Source organism: Tinamus guttatus, unplaced genomic scaffold (genome assembly GCF_059628265.1).
Source record: "Tinamus guttatus ecotype Peru unplaced genomic scaffold, ASM5962826v1 Tinamus_guttatus_pri_ptg000315l, whole genome shotgun sequence".
Lineage (NCBI taxonomy): Eukaryota > Metazoa > Chordata > Aves > Tinamiformes > Tinamidae > Tinamus > Tinamus guttatus.
Genome location: NW_028288849.1, coordinates 821,318 through 836,751, shown reverse-complemented (window position 1 = coordinate 836,751; position 15,434 = coordinate 821,318). Strand labels below are relative to the sequence as shown.

At 39.1% G+C, this 15,434-nt stretch overlaps 1 protein-coding gene across 3 annotated transcripts in view; it reads right to left on the bottom strand.

The window, feature by feature from the left end:
* CTNND2 (catenin delta 2) overlaps positions 1–15,434 on the bottom strand; it is a 550,669-nt gene that overhangs the window by 70,901 nt on the left and 464,334 nt on the right. For all 3 annotated transcript variants that reach the window (XM_088528913.1, XM_088528914.1, XM_088528912.1), the window contains exons 13-15: positions 14,189–14,306; positions 11,454–11,639; positions 2,003–2,176 (exon numbers count right to left, since the gene is read on the bottom strand). In XM_088528913.1, the coding sequence (XP_088385039.1) occupies positions 2,003–2,176; positions 11,454–11,639; positions 14,189–14,306 (478 nt within the window). The remainder of the gene's footprint in view (positions 1–2,002; positions 2,177–11,453; positions 11,640–14,188; positions 14,307–15,434) is intronic.

Here is a 15,434-nt window from a genome sequence, read left to right as displayed (position 1 = left end):
CAGTTGCTATGAGCACTGAGAGCAATAGCAACACCATTTATTTTTATATGGTTTCTTCTTTTTCTCTCTTTCACTTTCTCATGCAGTTCAAACTGCTTGTTCAAAGTTCTTCTTGAAAGATTTCAAGCAAAAATAATCTCCTCATCTTTATACAATTACAATTCCTTCAGAAATTCAGAAAATAAAAATCTCCCCTAGGAATAATGTCTTCCTTTAAGAGTTTGCTATCTTTTATTTCAGTCGTTTTATGTCCAGAGACTGCAGCGGTGGAAAAGAGAGGTCAAAAGGTGGAAACATCAATGCTTATGTAATCCCCAAAGAGGATTACTCCCCTCACAGAAATGGCTAGTACGACATGTGAAATTAAGTATATTCTTTCTGTGTCTGCACATCGGTTGTAATGGAACTGGTGAATCCTTAGGAAAACAGAGCAAGAAGAGAACAGCCAAGCCTTCCTCATGACACCAATGTATAGAAAGTTCAAGCCAGTTTTTCTAACACATCTTTTACAAAAGAGCTCTACGGAGCTTTCCTTCCTCTCCAGTTCACAGTATGCATCTGGCAACTAAAGAACAACAAGCACAGATTTATTAGAAATGGGGAAAAGGGCACTGTTTGGATTTTAGCATTCCTGTTAGTGCTCATAAATGTGCCATACATTATTTTCTCATTTGGACCAGTGCTACACCCATTCCCGGATGAACAAAACACATGTACCACGCCTCCGTGCCAAGATTACATAATACGATGTGGTCTTTAATATGGGAATAATAAAACTGTAATGATCTTCAGGCATAGTATGTACAAAGCATTTTGCAAGGCAAAATCATTAGGCAGAGATTTTGTTACTCATTTCATTATGTCACTGGATGCACGGTCAAAGGCATTTTATAAGTTGGTGAAACATTATGCTCAAAAAATTTACATGCCTCTGAAGATCTGCTGAATATGCCAACTAACCTTCCAATAAAAGTTTATGGAATAACAATTTGTTTATTAGCCTCAGGGATGACATTTCAAAATGAGGGCCTAAGCAAATCAGTGCTCACATGTTTAATACAAATGTTCAAACGTTTAAAGCAAATTGGATACCGAGACCCAGCTTTAAAAACTGTATACCCCATTATATGCATTTTTTTTCACAGTAAATATGAAAAATCCCCACTGAAAATTAACTTAGAAGCAATGCATTATATTTATGCATCAATTTATCAAACCAATTTTCCATCATGAAAGGGACACAGAAATTGTCCTAGAAAGTAAACCAGGCTCAAATGTTATCACAAATTTTTCTCATTGCTCTAAACTTAGAGAAAAAAAAATCAAAAACTAGAGATTTTTGAAGGGAACTTGATAAAATAATGTTTGGAATCCACTGCAAATAATTGAGGATGGAAAACTAGATCTTTTGATTATAACTGAGAAACAGAATTACATTACCTGCCTGGATTGGCCATTTCCTTGCTTATTTTACACAAAGTATTTCAATAATTTCTTAGGATTTTGAAATGTAGATGATGGGATTATTCATGTTGGTGGCACTTCACCTTGCTATGCTCTCACCCAGATTCTCATAAGCAACAGAAAGTCAAACAGCTTCTGCACTGTTAATCCTATAGGGTTACACTGGATTGTCACTGGTGATTTTTTGGCTCTTTTTTCACAGCTTTGTCACCGCAGCATAAAGATGTTGCTTCTCCTTATTTGGATATCTGTTTTCAGCAGTAGTTCTTCACACTTCATTAGACCAGCGGGGTTTTCCCTGCTGTACGCCAGGTTTTCCTGTAGGATTGTCACTACCAGCTCAAGGACTTAAAACACAATCCAAAAATCAAGACTGCAGACAGTCCTCTGAAAAGGCATAGTTATTCCACTATGAGCAGCACTCACATATATTCATCTCATTAATCTGCTGTCTGTGGGGGATTCTGAACTCAAAACTACATACATATATATGTATATCCACAAATATACACACACACACTCCCCCATCAGTTCCTACCTTCCAGCTCCCGGCAGCCAAGTTCTGCAGTGCCCCTGCTGCCCCCTCCAGCGTGTCGGGATTTGAGCACTCAGAGAGAAGTGTGAGGTAGGGTTTGACTATTGAAGGGTGCCACAGCATCTGGATTCCTTTGGGTGGTTCTGCACAGTCCGGGAGAGGTCCGACTCCATCCCACTGTTGGAAAGGACATGTCACAGTGTCAGCAACAGGGAAATGCATGAGAGGTATTTCAGATGAAATCATGTACATATACACACAAAATCATCACGTATATATGTGTGTTTAGAGAGACATCAGTGTACGTGTGGCAAGCAATCATTCTCAAGTACTTCACGAGATCCTTCACTTCCAACCACAATTCCAAGCGAACAATCTTTATGGATGAGTCATAGCATTGGCAAAAAGCACAGTGTTTTAGACGGCTGACATAAAATCTCTTTTCACTGCATATATTTTATGGGTTGTAAAGAGAAGCCTACTGAAGAGGAACATGGATCAACATGTCTTACCAGGTAAATCTACAACTTGCAGAGGGAAAAGATTTTCCATTTTTACCTGGTCAGACCTCTGCGTTCTCTCTCTTTCCATGAAGAGGGAAAAAACCGTAAGAAACACCACCGTGCAAAACCAAATCATGTAAGGACACGAATATGCCACCCCCTGAGGAGCTCAGGGGTGACCAAGTAGCTTTCCCTGACTATGCAACTCCTTCTGCCCTTTCTTGGTGTCTTCTTCAGCTGACATTCAGCCACAAGGTCAGTAAGCCTTAAGGCTTTAGATTGCAATTTATTTGGCAAAACCACCTCTCACAAAATGGATTCTTGACTCCTCAAATAGGGAGTTTTGCCATCAAAATTACCATAGTAGTAATACCCCAAGATAGGCAATATTAAAACACGGTGAACAAGCAGGATATGCACAACCAACATATTCCTGTTAGAAACAGTTATTTTATTCCAGCAGAGAGTGATTCACCTTTCTGCTGGGATGCAGAGTGCACGTGAGCAAGAAACTTCTTAAAAGAAGGAACTTTGAAAACTTTTTTTACTTTTAAACAACAGCAGCATGTGGTGTGCAATATTAATAGTATATTAAATATATGATTTTTATCTCTTTATATAATAAACACACATTTTGCTTTGCTTTGTACAGATAAAATGATTTAGAAAATTCCGTCTTAATACAACTGTTAAAAATAATCCTTGACTTTTGAATTCAATTTTTCTCTAACAAATATCTTTGATATGTGCAGATAACATGATATTGTACAAAGCAAACCTTCTAAGGCATTGGGTTGGAGCTTGCTGTGATTATGCAGATAAAAAAAATGTGTATCATAGCATTATATATCTGCTACACAACCAGAGATAGCACAGACCAAATTAATTCAATGCTTAGATCTGCAACAGCTAGTTTTCCTATCTGATTTAATCGGTTTAATCAGTTATGATTTAAACAACGCAACAAATAAATTCACACTAGAGGAGACCTAGCTTCAGTCATTTTCAGGAATTACCAATTATAGTGTTATTTAAGCCAACTTTAAAAACCTATACATTATTTAACATAAGGATGGCCAATCGAATCTTATCTAATATTAAGTAACAAAGCTTAATTCATTTTAACAGGGTTATGCCTGTTTACTACCACTGAGAATCCAGAATGCCGTTTTTACTTATTTTTACTAAATTAAAGTAGAACACCAACATTTAATTTAATACATGGGAGCAGTTGCTCAAAACCAAAAAGCTGCTCGAATATAAAACTCATTGCGTTAGACAGAAGTTACCGAGGTTTAACAAAATAGAACAGCAGTCCCCTGCAGTGGTTGAGAAACACGAAAATCATCCTCTGGAGAAAAAAAAATCCCTTTAAATGACACCAGGATAGAGCTGTGCCTTTGAAATTTTTTTCATACCTTTCTGCTTTTAAACCAATAGGTTGATTTCAGTATATGTGACTCAGTTCTCCCTTTTTCTGCCTATAATTCATCGCTCTTGCCAGAAATGCCTTCTCACAAGCTCACAGAAAACACATTAAAGACTGCTTCTTATTTTAACTATTGGAATTCAGTGACTTGCACTGCCAGAATCTTTATAAAAAAACAAATCAGATGCATCCCTTAGAGGGCAAACCTGAGCCTGCACTACATCTGAGCTTAGCAGCTTTATGAATCCGCTAATGAATATGTCCAAAGACCCAAATTCAGGTCTTCATAAATCTCATTCTGATTTATGCAGTGGAGACATTATGCAGTTGAAGAGAGTTTGTGTGGGATATTAATTGTATTATTGCAGGGATAAAGTATCTATAATGCATAAATTGCATCAGATCTACCCAGTACATTTTTTTTTATGCACATGTGGGAGTACAGTTACTTTTTTAACCCAAGAATTTACACTTGTGCAATCTCAAGTACTGCCAAAATCAGTTGATATAAATAAAGCTAATTCATAAATATAAAATAGAGTTGATTTTAAATGTGTTCATGCAGTACTGGTGCACTTGCAGCACTCCCTGCACCTCTCCTGCACATCCTGGCTCCCATGTTCTAGCTCTCCTGTGCTGCTGCGTGCGCAACCCCAGCCAAGCTCGCACTGAAGGCCTTAATGTTTCCTGGCATCTTCCTCTTCGCTGAGACCAGCGCCAGTGGCTGAACAGCTCCACTGTTGCTGGGGCACGTAGGACTCACACGGGTCATAAAATAAGCTACTGCAATGTAAATTTAAATGCACGACCTTCACCTATGTATTTTGTCTTACCTTTCAAAAAAAGCCCTCCCCATTGCTGTTCGAGTGCATGTTCTCAGACAGCGGCTAGAGCACGGCATGTAGTCCACCTCGCTCAATATTAATGAAGTGAGGCCGCGTGCTAAACGAGTCCAGCCAGTGAATTACTGGAACAGTCACTGTATTGTTGCAGCCCATCAGGAATGATCAATAAGCTCTATTTGAGAGAGGGTGTGGGTGCAATAGGAACCTTTGAAAAAGAGGAAGGCTGTATGCAATTACTCTTCTTCGCTTATGTTAAGGAGAAAAAAAAAAGTCATAAACAAATATCCCTTCCAGCCTTCGCTGCTTCAGCTGAAATTACCCACATACATTGTGGCTGGAGCTGACAAACTGTTAAGTTATGGGGGCAAGATATAAATCTCTCATTTCCTGAAACTGGTGCAGAGAAAGGAGGAAAGTCAAAAAGAATAATAAGCTGGATATAAAGATCTTTGAGAATAATAAACTTCGGCGAGTAAGAGAGGATTTTTGAGAAATTTCTGAAGTTTTCATATTAATGGAGAATTCTGAGAGGAGAAAAAAGATTGGTCACCTAGATACTTTCCCATGACATTTTGTTGACTACTATATAACCTCCTATTTCTCATTTTAATGAAAGCAAACCAATGTTTACAGTGCGATTATACAGAATATAGAAAAGGTTTCTACTACGTAAGAGAAGTGCACTCTCTATATTTGCCTCTTTGCACTGATAGTGACAACACCCCCTCAAGTTGGTGGGGGTTTGGTTTGTTACCAAGGAGCATCTCATGACCACAGTTTTCCCTCTGATACGAAACAACTGTGTTTTTATTTTCAGTTATTAAAAGTCTCTCTTTTATTTCCCACCAGACTATGAGAGAAAACATCACCACTAACTACTAAAAGCAGCACGTCTAGGAAAACAAAACAAACAAAAAAAAATTGTATCACCAATTTAATAACCCTTACTATGAAATTTATGAAATTTCAAAGACTTTTAACCAAACATGCCCCCTAAGAGGAGGGCTATTTCTCATCCCTCGCGTAGCTGCGGATGCAGCTGTGGAAGTCTGCACCAGCTGTCCCCCGAGCTGCCCAGCCAGGGCAACCATCTCCCTGGAAAAACAACATTGTTCAAGAGCGCAAATCTAACACGAAGCAACAAATACTCAACAACAACAAACGCTTGCGGAGATGATGAGAACCCATACAGCGGACATCAAGGAGACAAGAACGCTGTATTTGAACCAAGTTGAACTTAAAGCCTAAAGAAAGGTGATGGAGATAAGCAAAGGTGCCTACACAGTATCTACAAAAGTAGGGTGGAAGAGGGCAAAACTGCTGCAAACCAGTCATGTGTAGTCACACAAAACTGTGTGATTTCTGGATACGGTTTATTGGAAATAATGGTAGCCTCCTGCATTTGATACAGTAATGCTTACAGTTTTGGGAAAGGTGTTGGGAATGCTTTCAGAAGAGCCATGTTAGAATCTTTATTATTTATACAAGATATGAATAATTCCAAATTAAACTCCAGATTAAACTATTTTTCAATGACTTGGATTCCTTTGACGAGGACTGACAGCTTGAACTACTAGTGAAATACTACACAGAAGCCTTGACCAGGCTGGTCCCCAACCTCTTCCACAAGCGGTACGACACTGCTCAAACTGTGCTCTATTCTCCTCATTTGGAAATGTTATTCTCTCCCTCTTAAGTATGCTCTTTTACCCGGACTCTTCAATTAGTGAAAGCAAATACTTCCTTGCATCATAAACTGTGGCTTCACTGCTGTAGAATAGAAGGATTTTCAGCCTGTTTAGACGGCTGGCTAAAGAGGGGTGCCAGTCAATTCAGAACTTTAACTTGAAACAGTGCTGTTATATCTCAAGGTTACTGACAGAAGGTGAAAGAGGTCAGGCTCATTTCAGAAGCGCCAGTTCCAATCAAAAGCAGATTTTGGAACAGATTTTGGACTGACAAGCATCACAGATGAGGAACTCAAGAGAGGGTTGAAGCCTGTATAAGAAAGCCAGGAAGTAAGACTGCTGCTTCTTTTTATTTTTTTATATACAAAAAAAGGAAAAAGACAGTGCCAATATGAAACAGTGCCAATATGTTTAATACTGCATCGCATGAGAAAAAAAAAAAAAAAAGCAGATGAGAATTAATGCCAAGTGCTTGTCACTTTTCCTGAATTTGCAACCTCATTTTCCTTAATGGCTCTTTTTTCCCCATAATACTTGTCGCTCATGCAGCTGAACGAATAAACATATGGGGAGAAGGGAGAATACTACTGGAAGTGACAACATTTTTCAAGGAGGAGGCATTTGGGTCCGTTTGCAGGGTGAGACCTTACAAAGCAGAGCAGCTGATGGCTACAGTGGCCGAGTGAAGCTGGGTAACTCCAGGTGCTGCAAACGCAGTAACAGCTGAACACAGGCAAGCAGCAGCGAAGGCACAAACAGAACAGCTGTGAGGGAAGAACCACAGAATCACAGAATGCCTAAGGTTGGAAGGGACCTCTAGAGGTCATCTAGTCCAACCCCCCTGCACACACAGGGTCACCCAGAGCACGTGGCACAGGACTGCGTCCAAGCGGGTTTGGAAGATCTCCAGAGAAGGAGACTCCACAACCTCCCTGGGCAGCCTGTTCCAGTGCTCTGGCACCCTCACTGTTAAGAAATTTCTCCTGAAGTTCCTGTGGAACTTTTGATGCTTCAGTTTGTGGCCATTTCCTCTAGTTCTTTCGGTGGCCACCAGGGAAAAGAGGCCAGCACCATCCTCCTCACTGCCTCCCTTGATGTACTTATAGACACTGATCAGATCCCCTCTCAGCCTTCTCTTCTCCAGGCTGAACAGGCCCAGCTCTCTCAGCCTCTCCTCACAGGGCAGATGTTCCATGCCCCTGATCATCCTTGTAGCCCTGCACTGGACTCTCTCCAGCAGCTCCACATCCCTCTTGTACTGTGGAGCCCAGAACTGGACACAATACTCCAGATGCGGCCTCACTAGGGCTGAGTAGAGGGGCAGGATCACCTCCCTCGACCTGCTGGAGACGCTCTATACAGGCCTTGGTATCTGAGACATAAGTAAAGACAGATGAGTCTCACTTCTCTTTCATGAAGACTTCAGTGAAACGCTGATTTCTGTTTTTCCAGTGGATAACACCAACCACCATGTCTACTTGTGTTATTGCAAATCTTTAGGTGACTTTGCCTTTTCTGGAGAGGACAGTAGACTCATGTGGTATGTTCCTCGGGAGTGTCTCTGAGTTCTGGCAAGGAATTCAACAGAGGAAGGAGGTCGCATTCTTTTAACAAAACCACTGTTTATTCTGAAATAAGGAGAACATTTGTTTCCTATGATCCTAAGGGATCCTAAGTTGACTTGAAAGTGTCATTAAGACTCAACTATTAGTGCAAGATACGCCTTGTACTTGATTTCAAGTTGCAAACTCATTTGATGTGAAAAGTTGCAGTTGGTATAAACAACTGATGTCAATAATGAGTATTATTTTCCAGTTTGTTCTTAAAATACCCTTAAAAGAAAGGCATGCTTTATATCACTGCTCAGATTTGTTTTTTCATTAGGAATTTATGTGCAACTATAAGTGAAAGATATCCTAGAATAAAAAACGGGATAATTACGTCTTACAACATAAAACAGACAAATTAAATTTTACTTTCTGTACATAGAAGACTAATGAGAGAGTAATTTTCATGTTACGGAAGGTTTTTCCTGCTTTCCGGTTTTGGAAACAATGCTGATCTTGGAAACAATCCCAATTGTGCATAGGGTTAACTTTCCAAAATACAGAGAACTAAGATTTTACCCACATTTAATGTTTAAACTGATATATTCAGCATTATTTTCCCATTCCAGCAGCTTTAATATCTACTAGGTGTTTTGAGATCATTTGAATACTTTTCTTTAAAAATTTAGGCCCCACAAATCCCTACATTTGTTCCCTTCACAAAGAGTGCAAGAAAATACATGCTTGAGAGCAAGCAAAAGAACTCCTACTGACTGAAGTCTACCATAATAGGAAAGGTTCACAACTCAGCTCATTAAAATTTAATCATTTAATCACATTTTTATGTAAATCTGATTTCCACAGAGAAACATCCAGTTTTATTATACAAGAACTGCATGGCACTGCCAAAAAAGCAAGTGACATCTACCATCAGCACTTATTTCCTAGGGACACAGACCACAGCAGGCTGCAGACAGGGCATCTCCTCTGTCCCGAGGTATCACGACTCTTGCAAATATGTGTACCTCTCGTCTTTTATGTAACAAGAAAGATGAAATTCTGAAGACTATTAAAGACTTCACACAGGTAAAACAACAGGTTAAACTGATCTAAGATCTGTCTGAGGTCAAATACTGTATCCGTAAATGGCAATAACAACATCAATAAAGTTTTTGTTTTTGAAGAAACTCCCAGGCTATCTAACTATGTATTGCAGTAATGCAGGTCAATGTGCATTGTCCAGCAAGAGCAATTCACTAGAAACAGGCTGAAGCTTAAATCAATGTCTTTATGAGGCAACTGGGTAACTGACGACCTTTATATCTATATTGTCTTACATTTCTTCTTTGAGGTTTCCTTCTACAGATCATAACATCTTGGCCAAGCATAGTGCATTAAGTGTTTCATCGCAGTGTTTTAAGTATTTAACTTCAAACTATTGCATCCTTTTAAGATTCCATGTGGAACCTCAGATGTATAACTCTGCTGGTCACAAGAGAGATCTTTGGAAGCATACTTTGAGGCATTTGGGAGGATAAAAGCTTCCCTGCTGATGGTTTCAAAGGAATGAACTCCCTAAAAACATTATCACAAGGAGAGCACGTGTTCTGTTGTGAGGGGTGGAACAATGTCCATTAACAGCTCAACCACAAACAGATTCCCCAGAAAAATTCACCAATCTTGCAGAAAAAGGATGAGCTTAATGTAAACGAACATGTATGCGTGTGTAAAACACAGGGGATCATTCAGCGCACAGGGAAGCAATTTACTGTGAAAGGAGACGTGAAAATATGATCCTGGAGTGTGCAGAAAGCACAGAGAAGCTTAATTCAGAGAAGAGAGATTCTGTCCAAGAAACACAAAACAATCCAGTTATTAAAGACTATTGCTTGGCATAAAACACACAAGAACAGTGACTTCTTTAAGCGCACGCAAAAATAGTAAAGGGGTATTCCTGGCTGCAACACAATCCAAAGGGAGAGAAAGTTTAGGTACCTCCGGATGGACCTGCTTTCCAGCGAGAACAAACATAGCGCGGATACTAAAACACTGTGGGATCATCATAAAGCCAACGAAGCAGAAAGATCTTTTTTCTTAAAAGAAAAAACAAAACAACAAAACAAAACAAAACACCCAAAACTACTTGGACTAGGTTTCCTTACAATATGATCTATACTCATTCACACGTGCTGTTTTTGGACCTTCTCTTTGGATAACTGCAAGCATTATTTGCGGGACCTGTTACTATAGGCAGAGAGATGACTGCTTTATGTGACAAAATTCTTAGGTTGCTTTGACGCTTTTGATTTCTTTGCAACATAATATATGAAACTCAACAAAAGACCATAATAAATGCAAAAAAGTACAGCTGAAATCACTAGCTGTAAGTGCTGCACTTTTTAATACCTGAATCTTAAAACTTTTAATGTCCCTATAACATTTACACGTTAACAGAACTTGCCTTTACAACTTCAAAAATATTTTCAATAATGGTTCACATAATTCATTGCAAATCCCTGTGTGCTTAACTGCTGGCTCAAAATCATACTGCCTTTGAGCCATCTGAAGCAGAAATAAATGGCAATAGAAAGGAATAAGTCTGCAAAGAGAGATGTAAAAACATCTCCTGCCATCAGAGGTCTTTGAAAAGAAGTTTGTAAGCCAGTGGCCATTGCCATTGTGTATGTGCAACTGCTACAGGAAGGTCTTCCTCTGTAATATCATTCTGTGAGCATTGCTCAAATTTTTAGTTCGAGCACCAAAATAAGAAAATAAATACACCCAAATCAACCCACCCACAGCATCTCAGATAATCTGAATAACAGATGAAGAGTGCACTTCTCACAACCTTTGTTTGGTAACAACATTAAATATATCCAACTGTGTGCTCTTTTTTTGCATTCACTTATATTCTTTGATTCGGTCCTGTACAGTTTTATCTTAACTTGTAGAGGCAGAGTATGAACTAACTCAAAGTTAGCAAATACACACACACATTTTTATTTAGGCAGATATATATATATATATATATATGTATGTATATATGTACAGGCCTGATGTTTGCATTAGGGCCCCTCTACGCAGATGTGACAGTAGATAGAGAGCATAAACTATACACGGATTACATCTCAATTTAAAGATTTTTCACTTTAAAATATAAATAGCTCCCTATAACAGACTGAGCAGTTTACAGTATTTATTTATGGCATTCACAGTGTATCCATGACTACAGTTTCTAGGTGCCACTGTGTAACACGCAAGCAAATATGTCTTATGAAGTTATTTCACAACTATACTCTGCTTTAAACTATCAGCTAATTAACAATGGTAACGCTTCCACACACTCTGCATCATGCAATTTAATTCTAATGCAGTGCATTATTTATGTTTTAAAGGTGGGTACTTCAACTAATTGCATGCAGCTGCAAGTAGCTTTCATTACCTGATCTTGGGATTTCTTTTTCTTCTTTTTCTTCCCCCAGCATCCTGAACTCTCAGCATCTTTTCCATTGGTATCACCACACAGTAATCCATCAAGTTCATCTGTTCCCATCTGCTGTCCCTGAGATGTTTCTGCAGCTAGCCTGTATGAGAGGTTCCTCAAAATGCACACACAGTTTTCAACGGTCTGAAAAGAATGACAGAAAATACACATAAACAAACATAGAAAGCGAGAAAAAAAGGTTAAAATTCATCCGTTGTTCACTCTGTATACAAAGCAGAAGAAATATCATTGATCTTTGTACTTTGGCCCAGCACAGCTCTTTTCTACCCATTTCTGAGTGCTTCCTAGGCAACCATTGCTTGAAAGATTCAGAAATATTGGCAGAACCTCACACCCTCCTTTTATGGAAGAAACAGCAGTTCGGACACTATTTTTTCATTTTATTTTTTAAGATGTTTCTGAGCTTCATTCTGCAGTCCAAGGTGTAAACAGAAGCCGAGGATGAAAAGTGTGATCAAGACAACCTAAGCTCTCACACAAAGCAACCTAACTTCCATCTCAGCCAAAAAAAATGCTACAAACACCGGATTATTTTAAAATTGTGAATATTTACTTCTATTCAGATATAATGTTCAGAAATTGAACTATGTGTTTATTAGCATCCTAAATTGTGGTTCACCTCTTTAGGAATTACAATCTTCACACTTAAAATCCACATCTATACCAAAACCAGATTAGCTGAGTCCACTGTGAGGACAACGTTGCCTCAAACTAAATGCTGAGATGCAAACATCTGGGCCATACATGCAACAGACACCACTTTCATGAAGATGAACTTGGACAGGCCTATAAAGCTGCTTCAATTCACATATCTAACCAAGCTTTACTCCTCTTTGATTTGTACTTTCGAATTTGATGAGCCTTGTACTTGTTAGACCTACAAGAATTTTTAAGAGTCACCATAAGAGGCCTTGATATGACTTTGACAGTATTATTTAATCAATCAAGTGCAGTTTAAGGATAGTAACTTTGTTAGGTAAAACACATCTAATTCATTATTTTTAATGTTGCAACTTGAAGCATCACAGCTTTTTCTTCTTTGTTTATAATAAGCCCCACAACCTCGGTTCCTAGTGCTGTGAAGACTCAGGCATTCCTATGTTTACCCACATGAGGAGGAACCTTAGCAGCAACTCCGCACATGCCTGTGAGTTCCATGACCTCTTTCGGTATACTGCAATTTCATTTTGGATGAATGCTTTGTTCTTTATCACTAGCAGCCTTATAATTGTGTCTAATAGCACAATTACCACGGCATTGGGAAAACAAAACTTACAATTCGTTTTTAAAGATGCATTTTTTGTTAAATGAAACCATTTTTGAAGCTAGATTAAAGAGTGATTTAGGCTCACTTACTTAAATATGTAGGCTAAATAAAACTATATTCTACTTCGGGAGATGAAGCTACTTAACCACACAATTGCTTTATGTTAAACAGTTAAAAAAATGTAAAACGGGAGGTTAAAACTACCAAGGCAGGGACAACCATTTTTCTGTCATGGCCTTATTTTTTCTCCATATGACTTTGTCCACAGTTTTACAAGTTTTAACAGCTCTAAAACAGAGTATAAAGGCAATGGTCTATATTGATGATAAAAGGCAAAACCAAGAGATTACCACACTCCTAATTTAGCCTTTGGAATTAAAGCAATCGTGAAGTCAGTCTAGTCACCTGCAAAGATGGGGTTGGAACTGCAGCGGCTGAGCTGTGAGAAGGGGATGTTCCCTCTTAACCCTCTGCTCTTAATCCTCCTACTCTGCTTCCGTGAAGCCCTCTAAGTTTTACTTCCTATTCCACAAGCTGAATCAGGGAACTTTGCAAGAGTCCCCAATTCACCTTTTCCAACAGCTAATGAAGCAAGAACTACCCCCATGTTTCCTGAGTGGCTCTGCAGGAGGTGACAGGAAGGGGTGGGAGGTTTCTGACACCAGCTGAGTTTGCTCTGAAGCCTTTTCTGAGAGCGGTGCCTTCCTCGTGGAGGGCTCTCCTTCATTTCTCAGTAATTTTTATTGATGGAAACCTGATTTTCGTTCTGCATTCTTTAAATCCATATAGGTCAACAGACAACTACCTGTAAAAAATACTTCAGAAATACAAGCCCAGTAGGCTTTAGCATTTTGCTGTGAAGAAATAAAGGTGTTCTCTTGCTATAAAATTCTTAGGGGGTTGCAAATGGACAAAGGTTGTTCTGAAGCAACAGCTGTACTTACTTCAGTGCCATATATACTCAAATATATAGCCAATGAAAATACACCTGAAACTAGCATTTTTGTCCTCTGAAATACTTTAATGTATAATATGCATAATTCATATTATGAAATATTTTAATGCATATTATATTAGAAACCTTCAATTTATAAATTTTTAAAATCATTTTATGTAAGTTGTGCCTTTTACCTTTGGAGAAGCACGTTCATATTACAACATTTTCAGAGAACTGAAGATATATTTTGTGTTGACTTAAGACAGCTATTATTAAAAAAAATGTATTGATCTTCTTCAGAAAAGACGTAACATTGGTAACAACGTAGAACTGTCTATTAATTTCCACTTTTTTAATGGCTCTTTTCTTGCCCTTAAGCCCACCACACTGGTTTTAGTTCTACTTAGCAGTCCTGAGGTACCCTGAGTACCTGGCTTGCCCTCTCCTGAAAGGACAAAGATGACAAACCTTACTATCAATTTCACTGCTCCCCAGAGCAGACTGGATGACGTAGAGCAGTGCATCCGTCAGGCCGTCGCACTCCCTCATCCTCCTGCGGGCCTCCTCTCCCGCCGAGCTGACGTTCCTGGGAGGCAACAGCAACAATTACTGCTCTCGCAACAGCAGCGCCTGCTGCTTCCCGTAGCAAAGCATGCTCCCAATTAACACACGCGGAAAACATTTGCTTTTCTCTCTTTACATCAGTTCGGAACTGTGAATAATGAAGACAGCTGCGAATGAGCTCAGGCAGAGAGAGATAATGGAAACAAGCAGGGAATAAATAGAAATTTCAGCTTCTCTGCAAGAAGGAGCTGAGGGTCTGCGCAGGACGGCCCTACCTGAGCTCAAAACTCACAGCCCTCCAGAATTTGGAGAGGGCTGGCAGTTCATATTTCTTTCCATACATTTCTTTTTAAAGTAGGTTAGAGTAAAGCAGGTTTTGTGAGAATGTGTGTTGAAAAAGTGCATGGTGTTCATAAAAATCAGTTTAGAGGTTGCGCCAAAGAAAAGTCTGCTGGGATTTGAAAAGCCCAGCAGTCAGAGCTCGTGTCCTGAGAGACTCATGTTATCAAAGTATGCCATACTCAGGTGTTGCTCAGGAATGGTAATGCGTCCATCCTCTTGTTTCTCATTTTACATGGAGGTTCTGTCTCTCATTTTAGAAGAACAGTACTATCTTGATCTTCTCCTTGAGTAATTTTTTGAGTTGTTTTACATTGCAAAATTTAAAACATCAGCTTATTATAACAATTCTTGTCTCTCAGAAAGCAAGAGCGGCTCCTGACCATATTTATAAAAACAGAGCTAGATCAAAATATACTGAATAACTCTGTGGGTTATAAAGCTCAAAAAAAAAATTACTCATAGAGGGTATATGTGTCAATGTGCATATATACAGAATCTATACTGGCTAACATCAAGCTTTCCAGGAAACAGTGCATTCAAATATGCATAGCAATTCCAGTTTGGAAAGGCTGAATTTGCAATCTTAGGAAAGTTTGGGGTAAAACTTTTTAGATAAGCGAACTCCTCTGTTGTTCCTCTCCCTCCACTCCTAAAGTTAATATAAAGGAAGAACACAAATACCTCATACCAGCCCTATGTACTACCAACGTATGTAAAAGGCAGGTGGAGCACTGGCCCTTTGGCCTAGGAAAGACATAAGGCTTTTTCTTCCCCTTACGCAGTTGCCTTTGCATTAAAGATGGAAAGA